Below are 19,468 nucleotides of genomic sequence, written 5' to 3' on the forward strand. Positions count from 1 at the left end.
CCGCCCGTGATGCAGGCTGTGTGTCCATGCCCCTCACGAAAAGAGAGGGGAATTTAGACTTTTTTCTATAAGCTGTAGAAATGGCTTGTTTTCCGTTTCATATGTTTAAAAAGCCCTCCCTTAGGCCTACTGTAGGGAAGGCAGATTCAACAGCAATGTCTGTCTTGTTCATCACATCATTACATCTTACATTTTATTCATTGTTGTTTACAAAAACAAACAAAAAAAATAAAAAAAAATCGCTTGTTTTTCATAAAATGAAATTACAACACTGTTGATTCACCTTCCTGGAATTATGGTGACAACGTCTGCGGCGCGCTTGTGATGCAACTTCTGGAGATGTGTGAATGCGATCTGACCTCCAAGATGGTTGTGATCATGTTCATAAAACAGGCATATTTGGGAGCGTTATAAAGGTGAGTGGACATCCTCTCTTTCTCTTTATATTGGATCTTTGTCCTGCTACTGTGAAACGTTAGGATGTGTGTAAAACCCTCCATGGTCTGTGTTTTAATATTGTATGACCATGGAAAGCAATTATGGTGCCTGTTAGTGTATTTAGACAGCCTATTTTAAAACAAGTCGTTACATTTTGTTTAGAATTTGATTCAAATTATTTGCTCTTTTTAGTGAATTTAATCTTGCTTATTGACAACATTTGGCACATCCATGCTCAGCCATAATGCAATGTACACTATTCTATGCATTTATTTCCACATTGAAGCTACGCAATTACTTAGAACAATGTGGACTGAAAACAGGTTCAGGTTAACATATTTAGCGGATAGGTTTCTGTAAGCTGTTCAGCAAACTGTAAATGGACTAACATTGGAATTTGAGTTGATTCTAAGGCAATACATTAAAAAAACACAAATACACAACTTGAAGCAACCACACTATTTAGCCATGGAGCACGTTCTGATTCGCCAGTGAGGGGCCAAGCTTCGACACATCAAAACCCAGCCCTTTCGCACCAGAGCAGATAATTGTGCTTGTGAAAATAGCTCAAATATTTTAGCTAACACCCCTGGACCTACAGTGCTACCGCCCAGAGCTTAGATTGACCACTGCATTAGGCAGTGGTGTAAAGTACATACGCTAGTACTTTAAAATATTTGTATATTTTTTGGAGTATCTGTACATTACTTTTACTTCGCTACATCCTTAAAAATTAGGTACTTTTTACTCCATACATTTTTCCTGACACCCAAAAGTACTCATTACATTTTGAATGCTTAGCAGGACAGAAAAGGTCCAATTCACACACTTACCAAGAGAACATCCCTCTACTACCGGCGGACTCACTGAACACAAATGCTTTGATTCAGAATGATCTGAGGGATGGAGTGTGCCCCTGGCTATCCACACATAAAAAAAACTATTGTGCCATCTGGTTTGCTTAATAAGGAATTTGAAATTATTTATACTTTTGATATTAAAGTACATTTTTGCAATTCCATTTACCCTTGATACTTAAGTATATTTATAACCAAATACTTTTACTCAAGTAGTTTTTACTGGGGTGACTCACTTTTTATTTGCATTATTTCACCTTTATTTAACCAGGTAGGCTAGTTGAGAACAAGTTCTCATTTACTTTCACTTGAGTCATTTCCTATTAAGGTATTTTTTACTTTTACTCAAGTATGACAATTGGGTATTTTTCCCACCACTGGCATTAGGTTTGTTAGAATAGAGCCTTCCATGTTCCTAGCTGCAATGTGCCAAGGCCAGGGCTGAACTAAAGGCCATTAATGACTACGTTTCAGTGGTGAAGGACGGGGTAGGCATGGTGATCATCAGACTAGTCCTGAGAAAGCACTGTAATCATACTTACTGTAGTGTTGGTATACTGATCCAGTCTGGTTTCAACTTTCACTCAAATGGCACATATCAGATGCCAGGATATTCTTCTGTGAGTAGTACTTTGTTCACCGAATTGTATGCACACAAGATTGTAACAGTCTCTAGCATACAACCCAGGCAGAGTCCTCCCAAGAGAGAAAGAGAGACAGCAGTACTCACTATGGATGGAGTGGATGAGGCAGACTTGTTGACTGTGCCCGTGTTCTCCGCATTCTTGCTCAGCTTGTTGTCCAGGATGTTCTTCTTGACCACCTTGAGGTCGCGGTTCTTGCCAGGGACGTAACCGTTCTTCAAGGAAATGAGGATGGGCTCGCCGTTCCTCCCCTCGAACCAATCCTCCGCCTCAATGGCACAGTCTGGTCCTGCCGTGTCTGGGTACAGGTCGTCCTGGAACAGGTCAGACTGCAGGGAGAGAGAAAGAAGGGTATAGATACAGCTGTTAGAGAACACTGGACCAAATGCATATAATAGAGCCTGGCCTCAAAACAGAGTTGGAGTTAAATGTGGCATTGATTGTTGAAATCATTCGTATATTGAGTGTCTCTAGATCAGAATGAAGCTCACCTTTCTTGGCACAGTCATGATGATCGGTTCACACTTCCTTTCGTGCAGTTTATAAAACCTGTCAACATAGAAGGTCAAAGCAGCATATTATCCACAACATCACATAACAGACTTACCGTCTAATATTCTTTCACACACCGCAGCCCAGCCGAATGCACTTCTACTTCCATGACACTGGCAATACTCTCAGGGCAGCTTCAGTAAACATGGAGCTGTATAAAGGCATTGTACATGATTCTGATTGGCAGGGCCTGAGGTGCACACAGACGAGAGAGCTCCCCTTCAACATCTGGTTCTGTGCTGCCTCCTGGTGGACATAGCTGGCCAATAGCTTCACATCACAAATCATGTCTTCCTCTTAGACCCTCATCATAGACCCAGCCAAGCACCAAAACACCTGGTTCAACTAGACATTGCTGAAATTAATCAGTGGTGTGCCCATCAAAGCATAATAACCAGATGAGCAGCCCTAAAATGGCTGATCCGTTTCCTTATCCAGCGAGCCGTACCTGGCGATCTCACACTTGTTGACGTCCAGGCCTCTCTTGGGCATGTATCCCATTCCCCTCTGGGGCTCCTTGGTGGTGAAGGTGCTGAGGTAGTGGACGAAAGGGGCTTCGTCCGTGATCTCAAAGTAGCGAATGCTGCTGTCACCCTACAAACCACAGAAACAAGGTAACTTTAGTGTTTTAGTGTTTGGAACAGTACAACGTTTTAGTAATGCCTTTATAGCTAACAATTCATCATGGCTAACTTCATGGATCCGAGACCTGTTGTAAGTTACATGCACAGCAGATCAAATGGATGTGTATGCAACATTTGCCGGAAAAAACTCCACTCACCTTACCACACAGATAAACCACAGAGGTATCTGGGTCATAGAAGGGCAAGAGGACTCCATTGCTGGTGTCCATCTCATGCACTGAGATTGCCTCATCCATGGCTTGCTGTAAATGAAACAGCGACAGTTAGTTACTGAGCAGTGCATTAACATCTTTAAAAATCAGGGCTGCGTCACAAACGCCACCCTATTCCCTATATAGTGCCCCTATGGGCCCTGGTCAAAAGTAGTCCACTATAAAGGGAATACAGTGTCATTTGGGACAAAGCCCAGGAGTAGTGATGGTGAGGAGGACGAGGTGACCCACCGGGTTCCACAGGGCTAGCTGTCTCTCACTCATACGGCTGAAGCCTGTGGTGAACACGTTCCCGTCCGACAGGAAGATGGCCCTCATGGGCCGCGCCCCCTCGTGTGCCTTCTCCTTCTCCTGTGACACAGAGGGTCAACAGTCAACATACTGGGGGTACATCCTAAATCATCTCCTCAAAGAGATCCCTTTCAAATTAGGAAAAGAGTCGTCTCCCTAGGCAGATGGGTCGCCTCCCACAATGTTTCCAATGTTCCAGCATACACGTCAGCACGTACTGTAATAAAACGGCAGTTTGGCATAGAGGAACGACGTCACTGTACCCACTTCTTAACCACATCCCAACACAAAATAGTAGCTAGCAAGATGGAGGTTATTTTTAATGAGTGCATTTTGAAAGTGTCTAGTTCGCGTCAACTAACTTCAGTAACACCACCGCAAAAGGTTTTGCCTGCAAACTTTAGTTTCGAATCACGACATTCTGGCAGGACTCAACCCAAAATGGTTCTCTCTCTCTCAAAGTTACCAAAAGAGTCCGTCATATCTACCAGACCCTAGTCACTGCTGTTGCCTAGGGCTGGGTTTACTAAACTAGGCAAATGGTAACAAGTTGTTGAGATGAGTGGAAACATTAGTAAGGTTACAAAATTCCAGTAATTTTCCCAAAATGTCCAGGTTTATCAGAATTCCCAGGAGGAGGATTCCCGGATTTCCTACTTATTCCGTCCTGATTCCAGGAATATTCCAACCGGGATTTCAGGAAAAGCTGGAATTTGACCACCCTATAGAGCAGCAGGTTTGTTCGTGAAAAGTCCTGTCAGTGGTAGAGTTGAATACTGGTAAGCGGTATCCCGGGACTTCCCGACCAACTCCTTCCAGTTTCCCTAGAAAAATGATCGCAGTCCCATGGACCAATAATCTAAAATGTTTATGCCGCACTAATGCAAAAATACAAAACTTGCACTTGCGAATAACTGCATGAACCGGACATATCAAGTCTCTGGCGTCATTCATCAGAACAGTCATCACAACTTTAGCACCCTTTTTGATTTGACTGAAACCTTCAATACATATTTGCCCATTATAGAAGAAGTGCTCGGGAAAATGACTTTTTGGACCTGATTTCCCCACCATACCATGGGACGTCACTGAAAAATATAAAGTTGAGATTGATAACATTTAAATTCAAATCAAAAAGGTTATTTGTCACCTGCTCCGAATACAACGGGTTTAGACTTCACCGTGAAATGCTTGCTTCCGAGCCCTTCCCAACAATGCAGAGTAAAACATATATAATAAAAATGAAAAATAGTAACAAGGAATAAAACAAGAATGGAGCACCAGATCAATGTGCAGGGGAACAAAGCATCTGAGGTAGATACTGTATGTACATGAAGGCAGGGTATAGTGGCTAGGTATCAGGATACATAAGAGTCAAATATAGAACACATTAGCAGTTGCATATGATTAGTGTTAGTAATAAAAAAAAAAACGCACATAAACACACCGTTTTTATTGAGGAACACAAAGAAAGTACAAATAAAGTAAAAGAAGCAAAAAAGATCTGGCAGTTACAGCGCACATCATACGTTCAGCCGTGACAGCCTGCATTCTCTCCAACAAGGGTGTAGGGAGCCGGTCTGTTTGTGATGTCAGCTTAGGTGTTATGAAGAAACGTATAACATTCTTCCAACAGAATTCTCTCCATGACCTTGAGTTGGTGGAGCTTTGTTGAGTCTCTAATATGTTCAACCATGTTTCATCAGTTATTTCAATGTTAAGTTCCTCCTCCCATTTCTGTTTAATATAGTTTGTAGATAGTTTCTTTGAGGATTGAATACTCATGTTTCTTATATATATATATATATAAATAAATAAATAAAATATACATACACACACACACACACACAGCTCAAAAAAATAAAGGGAACACTTAAACACAATGTAACTCCAAGTCAATCACACTTCTGTGAAATCAAACTGTCCACTTAGGAAGCAACACTGATTGTGTTATGAGGGCCCGATGTCCACAGGTGGGGGTTGTGCTTACAGCCCAACACCGTGCAGGACGTTTGGCATTTGCCAGAGAACACCAAGATTGGAAAATTCGCCACTGGCGCCCTGTGCTCTTCACAGATTAAAGCAGGTTCACACTGAGCACATGACAGACGTGACAGTCTGGAGACGCCGTGGAGAACGTTCTGCTGCCTGCAACATCCTCCAGCATGACCGGTTTGGCGGTGGGTCAGTCATGGTGTGGGGTGGCATTTCTTTGGGGGGGCCGCACAGCCCTCCATGTGCTCGCCAGAGGTAGCCTGACTGCCATTAGGTACCGAGATGAGAACCTCAGACCCCTTGTGAGACCATATGCTGGTGCGGTTGGCCCTGGGTTCCTCCTAATGCAAGACAATGCTAGACCTCATGTGGCTGGAGTGTGTCAGCAGTTCCTGCAAGAGGAAGGCATTGATGCTATGGACTGGCCCTCCCGTTCCCCAGACCTGAATCCAATTGAGCACATCTGGGACATCATGTCTCGCTCCATCCACCAACGCCACGTTGCACCACAGACAGTTCAGGAGTTGGCGGATGCTTTAGTCCAGGTCTGGGAGGAGATCCCTCAGGAGACCATCCGCCACCTCATCAGGAGCATGCCCAGGCGTTGTAGGGAGGTCATACAGGCACGTGGAGGCCACACACACTACCGAGCCTCATTTTGACTTGTTTTAAGGACATTACATCAAAGTTGGATCAGCCTGTAGTGTGGTTTTACACTTTAAATTTTGAGTGTGACTCCAAATCCAGACCTCCCTGGGTTGATAAATTTGATTTCCATTGATCATTTCTGTGTGATTTTGTTGTCAGCACATTCAACTATGTAAAGAAAAAAGTATTTAATAAGAATATTTCATTCATTCAGATCTAGGATGTGTTATTTTAGTGTTCCCTTTATTTTTTTGAGCAGTATACACACACACACACACACAAGACTATAAAATAAATATATATATATTCAAGAAATTATCAAATAGCTTTTAAAATGACAAACAGTTGATCTTTTACAGCGATGAGGACATGGATGTCTCATGGTATGGGATGCAAAATGGGTCAACTTTGAGCACCTCTATCTCCTGCATGTTTTAGCATTCAGCTCTAAAATCACTGACCACTTCTTCCATGGGCAAACATATGGAAAGTTGTTTAAATCAAAAGGGATGCTGTCAAAACGTGATTGAATTCAAATGTACTTACCCAATAATACAAGCGAGTGAATGAATCTTGACTAATCAGATTCGTGAGGGTTTGATCAATCGTGGCGCTATCCATGGTGCTGAATCAACACTACTAGGCCTATTCACTTGTTTGTTTAGCGGAGAATCGGATATGTTCCCTGTGACAAGGTCACCACAATAAGCGGGTTGGGCCGACCAACCAGTGCTCCCGCACATTGGCTAACCGGGCTATCTGCATTGTGTCCCGCCACCCACCAACCCCTCTTGTACGCTACTCTCTGTTCATCATATATGCATAGTCACTTTAACCATATCTACATACTACCTCAAATCAGCCTGACTAACCGATGTCTGTATGTAGCCTCGCTACTTTTATAGCCTCGCTACTGTATATAGCCTGTCTTTTTACTGTTTTATTTCTTTACTTACCTATTGTTCACCTAATACCTTTTTTGCACTATTGGTTAGAGCCTGTAAGTAAGCATTTCACTGTAAGGTCTACCTACACCTGTTGTATTCAGCACACGTGACAATAAACGTTGATTTGGTTATCATAAAGTAACAACAGCAACAATCTTCGGAAATTCCCCTGATAGCCAGGTGCAAGGGAAGCGAAAAGGGCCAACAAGCTGGCTGACATCTTTCAGTCAAAGCTACGCTAAAACTAAATGTCGTTTTCACTAGGTTGTAGGGTAATAACCTCAATATTTTAGGCCTTCATATAAACTAGGCTACAACAAGAAACCTTTGGAGTCTAGTCCATATTTCTCCATTGACTGTGGTATAATCATTTTCGCTGGTATTATATGCCTTTAAATAACATTTCCTTTATTAACGGGAATACCGAGATGGTACCAGGACGGTAGCAATTTTCTCCAAACAATTGTTCTTGGGAAAATACTCAAACCTAGTCAGTGGTGCTCACCCCTACAATCTCTTCCTTGCGGGGGTCGATGACGCGGATGGTCTTGTCCTTGCAGGCGGTGCAGATGAGGCTGCCGTTGCGGTTCCAGCAGGCGCTGAAGATGACGTCAGGGTGCATGTCCTCCAACTGGATCATGGCCTCGCCCGTCCCCACGTTCCAGATGATGACCAGGTTGTCACAGCCTGAGTAGAGAGGAACACACACATTTAATATACACACATTAATATACACGTACTACACAATAGAAAAAGGACAACACCAAATAGCACTGATTTGACAAGATAATACCATCTACAAGTCGTAGCTCATTCTGGTTTTGTTTCGACATGGAGGATAAAAACAGGGTAAACGGTCATTTTAAAGTCAATGAGGACAGATGTGCGTTGATCAGGCATCTCAGTGTTTAGGGGAAATGACGCAAGCTCACAGCAGGTTGCCACTTCTCTCATAGCGAGGAGAAGATTAAGGGGGGCAGAGAGCACAGAGGCTGAACCAGAACTATAAATGATAACATGTAAGATGTCCACCTCACACAAGCCACCCAGTCACGACATGTTACGAGAAGGGTTTTAAAATGGACAGGAGGACGCCACTCACCCGCACTGAGCAGGACGTTGCGTGCCGTGGGGTGCCATGTGATGATGCCAACCCTTTTGGAGTGTCCCTCCAGGACCACCACAGGCTCAGACAAGCCGGTAACCAGCCCGTTCTCAGGGATCTGCCACACCTGCAGACAGACACGGGTCAAAGGTCAGGACCAGGACATAGCTAGGGTCATCATAGGATCATTATACTGATGTCTGCAGTTTCTCTGCTGTTAGCCTGTGTCAGGAAGATCTAAACTGCAGGAACACAGAAAGCAGTACATTCACATGAACCGACTTGTCTTTTAGATTGGCATCACTGTGACATGAAGTCAGTAGATCACATTTACAACCAAGAGACTGAAGGGGGAAACAGAGACCCAAGGTTACTCATCATTCTGACGTTTTCAAATCAAAGTTTATTGGTCATGTACACAGATTTGCAGATGTTATTGCAGGTGCAGCGAAATGCTTGTGTTTCAAGCGCCAACAGTGCAGTAATAATACCTAGCCACACACACACAAATCTAAAAAGTTAAAATAAAGAAATATCAGAAAGAACAATACCAGAATATATAAATATAATGGTGTGTGTAGACAGTCTATGAATAGAAAAGGTGTGTATAGCAGTAGTTATATAGGATGAGCCATGACTACAACACAGTACATACATATAAAGTGGGTAAAATAAATCTGACCCGTGTTCAATGACTCGATGTACATAATGAAGCAGTCTATAAGGTTCAGGGCAGAGTACTGGGTGGTAGGCAGCTAGAACAGTGACTAAAGTTCAGGGCAGGGTACTGGGCGGAGGCCAGCTAGTGGTGACTAACAGTCTGATGGCTTGGAAATAGAAGCGGTCTCTTGGTCCCAGTTTTGATGTAGTATCATCGTTCTAGAATGGTAGCGGGGTGAACAGGCCGTGGCTGAGGTCCTTAATGATCTTCTTGGCCTTCCTGTGACACTGGTGCTGTAGATGTCCTGGAGGGCAGGGAGTGTGCCCCTGATGATGCGTTGGGCTGACCGTACCACCCTCTGGAGAGCCTTGCGTTTGCGGACAGTGCCATACCAGGTGGTGATTACAACCCATAGGATGTTCTCAATGCTACATCTGTTGAAGTACGTGAGGGTCTTAGGGGCCAAGACAAATTTCTTTGGCCTTCTGAGGATGAAGGGGCGATGTTGCACTTCACCACACTGTCTCTGTGAAGGGACCATTTCAGGTCCAGTGATGTGCATGGCGACAGACTTGAGGCTTGTGACCCGCTCCACTGTGGCCCCGTCGATGTGGATGGGGGTGTGCTCTCTCTCTGTGTTGTCGCCTGTAGTCCACGATCAGTTCCTTTGTTTTGTTGGATGTTGAGAGAGATGGGTATGGTCCTGAACTAGCATCTCAAAGTACTTCATGATGACAAAAGTGAGTGCTACCTTTTATGTACATATAGTGAGTAGCTTACTTCCTAGTGAGAATACAGCCAGTAGCCTACGCAAATATGGTAAACATTGCAGAATCAAAAAATGTACCTACGGAAATTAAGACTGAAGTTTAAAAAGTCTTTATCTCTACGAACCCTGACAGCAGTAGACTGAGACAGTAGTCACACCGCTACACTATCAGAGCTCCTAATCTAGCTGCAATAGGTTACTATGGAAACAGAAATCTCAACAGAAAAACAGTTCATCACAGCACTTAATCTAAAGTCAACATTACTTTTAGAGAACCTATTCAGAGTGCATTTATAGCCGCAATCTAAAATGTTCTGAAGAAAGGAACCTGCGGCGGTTCAACTTCTGTAAATACACGGAACACCGCATCTATTCACAGACGGAGGTCTGTTTCTGCCGTTCAGAGAGTTGCATGGGGAAGCCAATGCCTACAGGTGGGGAAGTGATAGAAGAATACCTAAGAACATAGCACACACTCTGATCACTGCCATTCACAGCCCAAATAAGGACATATAGTATAGCACCAGCCTCAAACAAGTTAGTGACCTCAGCCCTATAAAAAGGCTAAATCATTCCCCAAGTCTCTCTCTGGGTCTAATCTAATCCAGACTAGAGTGCAAGCCCTGCCTGCACGTACCCGTCGCTACCCTTCCACCATCTAATTCTGCACCCATCCCTATGCTATCAGTGTCTGGCCTTTCACAATCAAAACCGGTCCTCTGTCAGTTGGAGTCGGTGAGAGGGTGTATACACTGTACATATGCAGGTAAAGTGTAAACAAACATTATTGAACTACACCGAGAGGAACAGTCTCTGCAGAGGCGTGACCGTAAACCTTACCATGACCGTGCAGTCCTCCGAGCCGCTGGCGATGACCTGGTCATTGTGGGGGCACCAGTCGATGTCCAGTACAGGGCCCGTGTGACCACACACTGTGGGGTAGGCCTTGTCAATGCGGCCCGACTGTGGAGAACACACACAGAGGCATGAGATTAAAACACCAGAAACACTGAGGTGTATGATCAGTGGTGATCTGAGGAACCAACCTGACCTCAGCTGAACTGGAACCATGAAATCACAGGGTGAGAGTGACCAATCAGAGACTATGTACAAACCAATAGACACTCCAACCACACAGAAATACAGAGAGACAGAATTCACATTCTCCCTCTTAGAAAATGTAGTTTCCCCATCATTCAATCCTTGGGCAGAATCATTGTTAGACAAATACACCTGTGGCATAGCCTGAGAAGGGGGGGGGGGCATGGGAGACTGAATTCTCAACCTCCACAAAAGAGAGGGGGAGAAAGAGATGCGCAGATGTGAAGAAACCATGCATAGCCCTGTGACTGTTGCTGTGTGAAGGAGGCCAGTGACTGAGGCGAGGAAAACAGGAATACCCCTCCAACCAAAAGAGAAGGCGCTCTATCAGGTACAAACCAGACATTTTGACTAGGGCTGGGCATTGCCAGGGACCTCACGATACAATCACGATACTTAGGTGCCAATATGTAGTGATTCTCACGGTCGCTGCCCACGGAATTAGCACCTTTCCCTATGTTGCTATGTGCATACTAGCAAAGTTATCCAGCATATTGGGATTAAGAACAATGTGGCAGAGGCAGCAGAAGAAACGAGGAAAAAGCCCTTAGCCTAATTGTATTAGAAAATTGAGGCACGACTCTAGTGCATTTATTTATTTAGTGATGTTTGCATTGTTCAAAATGGTCTGAAAATAATATTGTAATCAAACAGCTCCTGTTTGGCACATAATACTCAACACTTGCTCATATACCCTCCTTTTTATTGATATCCAGTAGTTTCCACAACTAAGTGAACTGTCTTCCACAGTTCTGAATTTCACTTTCCCACCTGAGCAACCAGTAAACATTCCCCCGTTTCAAGTTTTTTTCCCCACATCCTCCGCATCCATTTGCTGTCGACATTACCGTTTTCATGGTTTATTATAACCAATTTATTGATGCGATTATGATAAGGCCTGACCTATAGCCTATTGGTCAAATGCATGCAATGTTTACATGTTTCACATAAAGAGAGCAAGGGTTGAGGGAATTGGCCATGTTTTTCGTAAAACAAATGAGATTTCGGTAACAAAACTTTTCAATCAGAAACAAGAAACCAAAAATCGCCAAATTGATGATGCCGCTGCAGCACGGACAGCGCAATAAACATTTGCTTTTCTCTGGTGCCTTTTTTTCTGCAGTAGGGAGGAGAGCGAGACAACATGCACCAGTCACAAAGGCACAGCCTTTTTTTATTTTTTAAACAGTGTGGCCATTCTTGATTAATTTGTGTGTATATTAATTATTTACATCAAACAAAGTGTGCTTAAATCAGACAGGCTCAGTACATATGTAATTGATTTTATTGAAACACTTAGGGTGTGGGTCTATAGTGCACTCGGAACGTATTCAGACCCCTCGACTTACTCCACTGTTACGTTACAGTCTTATTCTAAAATGGGTTAAATTGTCCCCCCCTCAATCTACACACAATACACCATAATGAAAACAAAAGCAGTTTAGACATTTTTGCAAATATCACAAGTATTCAGACCCTTGACTCAGTACTTTGTTGAAGCACCCTTTGCAGCGATTACAGCGTTGATTCTTCTAGGGTGTGACGCTACAATATTATGGCACACCCATATTTGGGGAGCTTCTCCCATTCTTCTCCGCAGATCCTCAAGCTCTGTCAGGTTGGATGGGGAGCGTCGCTGCACAGCTATTTTCAGGTCTCTCCAGAGATGTTCGATCAGGTTCAAGTCTGGGCTATGGCTAGGCCACTCAATGACATTCAGAGACTTGTCGCGAAGCCACTCCTGCGTTGTCTTGGCTGTGTGCTTAGTGTCGTTGTCCTGTTGGAAGGTGAAACTTAGCCCCAAGTCTGAGGTCCTGAGCAGGTTTTCATCAAGGATCTCTCTGTACTTTGCTCCGTTCATCTTTCCCTCGATACGGACTAGTCTTCCAGTCCCTGCCACTGAAAAACCTCCTGCTGCCACCACGCTTCACTGTAGGGATGGTGCCAGGTTTCAGATGTGACGCTTGGTATTCAGGCCAAAGAGTTCAATCTTGGTTTCATCAGACCACAGAATCTTGTTTCTCATGGTCTGAGTGTCTTCAGATGCCTTTTGGCAAACTCCAAGCGGGCTGTCATGTGCCTTTTACTGAGCAGTGGCATCCGTCTGGCCACTTTACCATAAAGGCCTGATTGGTGGAGTGCTGCTGAGATGGTTCTCCCATCTCCACAAAGGAACTCTGGAGCTCTATCGGAGTGACCATCGGGTTCTTGGTCACCTCCCTGACCAAGGCCCTTCTCCGATTGCCCAGTTCGGCCAGCTCCAGAAAAGAGTCTTGGTAATTCCATACTTCCATTTAAGGATGGAGGCCACTGTGTTCTTGGGGACCTTCAATGCTGCATACATTTTTAAGTACCCTTCCCCAGATCTATGCCCTGACACAATCCTGTCTCAAAGCACTACAGACAATTCCTGCACTGTCAACTGTGGGACCTTATATAGACAAATCATGTCCATCAATTGAATTTACCACAGGTGGACTCCAATCAAGTTGTAGAAACATCTCAAGGATGATCAATGGAAACAGGATAAACATGTTCTCATTTTCAAGTCTCATAGCAAAGGGTTTGAATAAATACGTTTTTTTTTTTTTTATACATTTGGTAAGATTTCTAAAAACCTGTTTTTGCTTTGTCATTATGGGGTAGTGTGTAAATTGGTGAGGACTTAAAAAAATATATATCCCATTTTAGAATTAGGTTGTAACATAAAATGTGGAAAAAGGGCTCTGAATACTTTCCGGAGGCACTGTATATGGAACATTTTGTTTCAATTTAGAACAATTCGATTGGTCTAAAGAACAGGACGACTCTCGGTTGAACAATGTTTATTTTTAGTTGGGAACAGCCCTAAAATGAAGGCATGTTGTTGGTAATAACATCCTCATAGACATGCCAGCAGATGCTTAGTTTCTGCTCTTTAAAATGAAACCCTGAGATAACCTTGAATCTGAGCCCTTATATAACACCCTTATACAACAGGCCAGATGACCAGAAATAACCAGCTGTCATACAACAAAAGGAGCCAGACAAACGGAAGGCTTTCCTGGCCACCCAGCTGACTAACTACATCAGCCTAGCCTGGGAGGGCGGGTTCTATCTTGACCTCTGACCCCAAGTGATTGGAGGATCAGGTGCTCTCCACAGTGTGAAGTCTGAGTAACGTGAGCTCTGAAAATGCTGTGGAGGTTAGGGTTGGATTTGGGAGACTGACATGCCTGTTTGTAGAATCCCCAGCTGGACCACCATAGGGCCTGACAGTCAGATGATGTCACTGAGGCAGAGGGAGCCCTGCTGTAATGGCGGCAGCCCTAATTAAAGTATAATGGATTTGCATCATAAATATCACTCACTGCCCACAGCCATTCCAGCACCATGACAACAATGATTTCAGAGGGGCTAAATATAAGCGCTACATATTCACGGGACGAGAGGAGCTTTCCAGTTCTCTGTAGACAGACAATCCTTACAGGCCCTGTTTTTAGTTACATACTAGAGCCTTTAGTTTTTCATCAAAACTCAAGACGAATGTTTAGAATGGCCATTCAGATAACTTAAGTGTGTGAAGTCAAAACACAACCAGATTCAAGTATGAAGAAGCTCTGTCCTCGTGGAGATGTACTAGAGGCGTACGTAGACAGAGAGAGGTTACAAACAATGAGTGGGCAGTCTAGGCCCTATGTCTAAATGCTTGTGTAATAGCAGGCAGTAGACTGGCCACTAGGACTCAGACAGCCATTCCATACCAGGATATGAGTCAGTATGTTGTCGGAGGACTCCCCCATCCTTTCCCTGCCTACTGTGCCACTGAGGAAAACAAAGGACTGGCCAGTTCAACTCTGCTGCTCACATGTCACAATACAGTCCTGTTGCTTAGTAATATCAACATGACTGACTCACTGTCCGATTTGGCAAGGACTAGATTATATGACACTGGGTAGTTGTTTTGTTAAACTGGCCTATATAAATAAATAAATAAATAAATATATTAACTCCGTTAGTCACAGGAATTATTAATGTTTCTCAAATAAAGGAACCATACGAGCCTATTAGGTTAAAACCTGATTACAAGTGGTCAGTGAGTCACAGTAGTTCAACCACTAATTTTGAGAAAGGGGTTTCATGTTGGGAGTGCCAGAGATGGACATAATGGGGACAAATCACCGAGTCCATAGATGACGGACAGTCCTCCCGACAGCTCAGACTCCCTCACAACATCACCTGACTGACAGAGTTGGGCTATGACACATACTCAAACTCCAAGCTCAGTGACCAAAGTCCAGTCTACGGGAGTTTGCTATACGTGCGTCAAAAATGACAAGACCTCGTCCATGACTCCATGCCCCGCCTTGTCCAGAGAACACTCCCGGAAATACTAAGCTCCTGTTCTGGGCCTGTGAGTAACATGCTGACTAGACCGGGAAACGCGCGTCTAGACGCAGTCAGGACACGCAGGTTGAACTATCAAAACGAACTCTGAACCAACTAGATTCATTTGGGGACTGGTCGAAACATGAAACCTGCTGATGCTAGCTAATTTGTCCTGGGATAAACATTTGGTTGTTATTATATCAAATGTACAAGGTCATTTTTTTCTGGAACTTCATTCGAATTTTGACCCATTGAGACACAAAATTGTGTGTTCCCTACTATGACAATCCACAGATAAAAAGGTAAACCAAGTTAGTATCTAATAATCTCTCCTTCTTTGGACTTCATATGGCAGTTGCCAACCAACTTTAGGACCTCAGTTCATCTTTCTAAATCACCCACGTGGGTATATGCGCCTAAAAACCAACGAGGAGATGAGGCGGGACTAAGCGTATCAGGCAGACTCTCGTTGACAAGCATGGGCAGTTTGGATGAAATTGAACAACGTGTACATTTATTGTGCAACACTCACGCACGCAACGCGGGCGGTGTGGTCAGCATGTCAGGGATAAGCTTCTCTGAATACTTAGCCAGAGAGGAAGGAAGACAAGCAGAGCAGGGAGGGAGTCGGTTGTGGAGTCAGAGAAAGGTTGGCATGGTTCCAAGCAAAGTGGCCCATATTGCAGCAGTGGCCTGAAAGTGTGCGTGTGTGGGGGGGGGGGGGGGGGCTGTAAGCAGCAGGATGTGCAGCAACAAAAGCCAGAACTCCGTGTGGAGGGACGTAGGCTGCTGGGGGGTGGGGGGAAAGGGCTGTCTCAACCTCTATCAGCAGAGGACCAGGAGTCACAGAGGGATATAGGCCTATACAAGGACACTGCTCAGTACATCCATTTCTTCTTTCCTGCTTAGGCCTTGCCCAGGTAGACAATATGACGTAGATGCAGAAAGTAAACAGCACAGTGGGTCATTCATGTCGAGCTGCAGGTTTCTAGTAGTTTATTTGACCTTTATTTTAGCACAGAACCCCAATTGAGACAAATGTCTCATTTTTGCAAGGGAGCCCTGCAGTTGCCAGTAGACCTGAATGTTTATTTACAGGGACAAAGGTATGGAGATGGCAGACTATGACCTGGGTGTGTGCAGTAGATTGGCCTATATGTGCTGACTGTGAATGACAAAACACTGCTATATTATTCAGTAGTATCCAATAAGTGCTGTAGTTCTGCCTGCCTGGCTCACTGGTATTTCCTGCTTAAAATAGTTGTGTCCTCTAGGTGCCTGCCTGGTCCACAGACCCCAGAGAGATTAAGGCTGTGCCCCAAATGGCACCCTATTCCCTATAGTGCACAACTTGTTTTGACCAGAGCCCTTTGGGCCCTAGATATGGGATAGGGTGCCATGTGCACAGGGTCTGGGGAGAACATCACCACTCTACTCCAGACTCATATTCCTCAGAACATTTCACATCTGGCTGTTAGACATCTCACACCCTTGTTCAAATTATACACTTTTGTCAACACTCTTTTGTTGCTCTTTACCAACAAAAAAAACACCAGTCCAGTACAGGCTCTCACCCAACCAACATACTCTACATGGTTGGCTTGTGAAGAGAGGACATTGAGCCCAGAAGCAGTGATGGCAGCCCTGTGTGTTCGGTCTCTGAGTGTACTAGAGTGTGAGTTAGCCGGGCCAAACTTGCTCTAGGACTGCAGTAGGCCTGTTACCACCACAGGTGGTCCCCCGGTTCAGAGGGTTGCTTGCAGGCCTGTTACCGTCCCCAGTTCAGAGGGTTGCTTGCAGGCCTGTTACCGTCCCCAGTTCAGAGGGTTGCTTGCAGGCCTGTTACCGTCCCCGGTTCAGAGGGTTGCTTGCAGGCCTGTTACCGTCCCCGGTTCCCAGGGTTGCTTGCAGGCCTGTTACCGTCCCCAGTTCCCAGGGTTGCTTGCAGGCCTGTTACCGTCCCCCGTTCACAGGGTTGCTTGCAGGCCTGTTACCGTCCCCCGGTTCACAGGGTTGCTTGCAGGCCTGTTACCGTCCCCCGTTCACAGGGTTGCTTGCAGGCCTGTTACCGTCCCCCGGTTCACAGGGTTGCTTGCAGGCCTGTTACCGTCCCCCGGTTCACAGGGTTGCTTGCAGGCCTGTTTCCACCACAGTTCACAGGGTTGCTTGCAGGCCTGTTTCCACCACAGTTCACAGGGTTGCTTGCAGGCCTGTTTCCACCACAGTTCACAGGGTTGCTTGCAGGCCTGTTTCCACCACAGTTCACAGGGTTGCTTGCAGGCCTGTTACCCTCCCCCCGGGTTCACAGGGCTGCCGACAGTGCCGTCCAGCGGGCCTGAGAGCCTGTCATTCCAGACATTCCCCACCTCAGCCACAGGCAGCTCTGGTATGGCTGTGACTAATGAGAGCAAGAGGGTCCAGCGGTGTTAATCTTGTTTGTGTCTGCTATACACAATAAGGAATTCCACGGTCCGAGGGAAGTACATGAGGATCTCGCTTCAAGCCTGAATATATATTATTTGATAGCGTTGTGATTATCTACATAAGACTGGAACGCCTGTGTACGGTGAGGTCACGGATGGTTAGGAAAGAACTGGCAATCAACAGATCACAGCCAAAAATGTTTCAACATTTCTAAGGCAGGTACAGGCACCACCATGCAGCCTTTTTTGATAACAGTACATACACGTAGGCTATCTTACTCTTTAGACCACGACTGTTCAACGCATAATGAAAAACAGGCTTACATTAAACAAATCAATCTTTTACATTCTAAGTACTACTCAAGTAGTTTGTTTTTTTAGGTATCTGTACTTCACGATTTATATTTTTGACAACTTTGTACTTTTTACTCCATACATTTTCCTCTGACACCCAAAAGTACTCGCTACATTTTGATTGTTTAGCAGGATGGGAAAATTGTCAGATTTACAAACGTATCAAGAGAACATCCCTGGTCATCTCTACTGTGTCTGATCTGGCCGACTCACTAAACACATGCTTCATCTGAAAGTTATGTCTGAAGGTGAGAGCGTGCCCCTGGCTATCCGTAAATACAACAAAAAAAATGGCTCCGTCTGGTTTGCTTAATATAAGGATTTGGAAACTATTTACACTTAAGTATATTTAAAACCAAATACTTTTACTCAAGCAGTATTTTACTGGGTGACTCACTTTTACTTGAGTCCTTTTCCATTACGTTATCTTTACTTATACTCAACTATGACATTTGGATACTTTTTCCACCACTGCTAAATTCAGGTTAACACCGGTAACTACGCTACATTATCATTGAGATAATAAGGAGCAGTAGGAGGACTGGCCTGTGGCAACCTACCTTGGCAGGTACAGTATCAAAGACACAGCCAGCCCTGAATCGTATTACACTGTCATAATATTTACCCCCATGTCATCCAGTAACCACAGGAACTATGTGGAACTGGAAACAGTCCGGAGAAAAAAGGTACAAGGTCAGAACTTGCCAAAGTTGAAGTTAAGGTGAGTGGATAGGCGCTGAAGAAGTAGAGAGAATAGTGCTCTAAGCTAGAGACCAGGCAGTTGTAAGAATCCCTACATGTAGGAACACAGTGAACAGATAGTTACTTGGCGCAGCCCCTTTACATGCCTGCCTGTTAAAGTGACATCACATAACACGTCCACGACACAAGGAGCACAAAGAGTTACTCCTGAGATAGACCAAACCCGCAGAGCAAGGAATGGTTAGACAAGACCGCTGATCATCATCTCCATGGCAACCAGCCCGGTGGGAGAGACAGGAGACAGGGAAGGAGTGTGGTTCATGTAGACGAGGTGGGAGTGGAGATATTTGACAGCCTGTTGAGTAGAACAGGGCTGAATAGCACAGTCAATCTTGATGCGAAATTGAGGCAACCCATTAAATAAAGCCTAGGCTAGATTGAATTAAGCATTCAAGACTAATCTCAGTCCCTAACGGTCTACACGTGTTTTGATGTTAATGACCAGAACACCCAGGGACCTGGACTAGACTCTGTGCTGTATAATATCCTGTGAGAAAACGTGTGTCAAGCAAGCAGACCAGTTGCATAGCAACAAGTGAAGCTGCACAAAATGTGCTTGAACCTCATAACAAGAACCTTTTTTTTAATGGACAATGAATGACAGAAATAACACTTTCAATACCTAAATCAAAGAGGCGTCACGCACAAGCGCATCCTTACAAGCAGAACGTGACGCGTGTAAAAGCACTCCTATAGA

The 19,468-nt window shown here is 44.6% G+C and overlaps 1 protein-coding gene across 3 annotated transcripts in view; it reads right to left on the bottom strand.

Annotated features, from left to right (window-relative positions):
• The window catches only part of LOC110525740 (coronin-1C-A), a 73,958-nt gene that overhangs the window by 3,974 nt on the left and 50,516 nt on the right, over positions 1-19,468 (bottom strand). For all 3 annotated transcript variants that reach the window (XM_021606140.2, XM_021606142.2, XM_036979880.1), the window contains 8 exons: positions 10,604-10,726; positions 8,331-8,460; positions 7,734-7,915; positions 3,579-3,698; positions 3,273-3,377; positions 2,940-3,085; positions 2,431-2,488; positions 2,026-2,268 (listed from right to left, as the gene is read on the bottom strand). In XM_021606140.2, coding sequence (XP_021461815.2) covers positions 2,026-2,268; positions 2,431-2,488; positions 2,940-3,085; positions 3,273-3,377; positions 3,579-3,698; positions 7,734-7,915; positions 8,331-8,460; positions 10,604-10,726 — 1,107 coding nt within the window. The remainder of the gene's footprint in view (positions 1-2,025; positions 2,269-2,430; positions 2,489-2,939; positions 3,086-3,272; positions 3,378-3,578; positions 3,699-7,733; positions 7,916-8,330; positions 8,461-10,603; positions 10,727-19,468) is intronic.

Source organism: Oncorhynchus mykiss, chromosome 6 (assembly GCF_013265735.2).
Source record: "Oncorhynchus mykiss isolate Arlee chromosome 6, USDA_OmykA_1.1, whole genome shotgun sequence".
Classification (NCBI taxonomy): domain Eukaryota; kingdom Metazoa; phylum Chordata; class Actinopteri; order Salmoniformes; family Salmonidae; genus Oncorhynchus; species Oncorhynchus mykiss.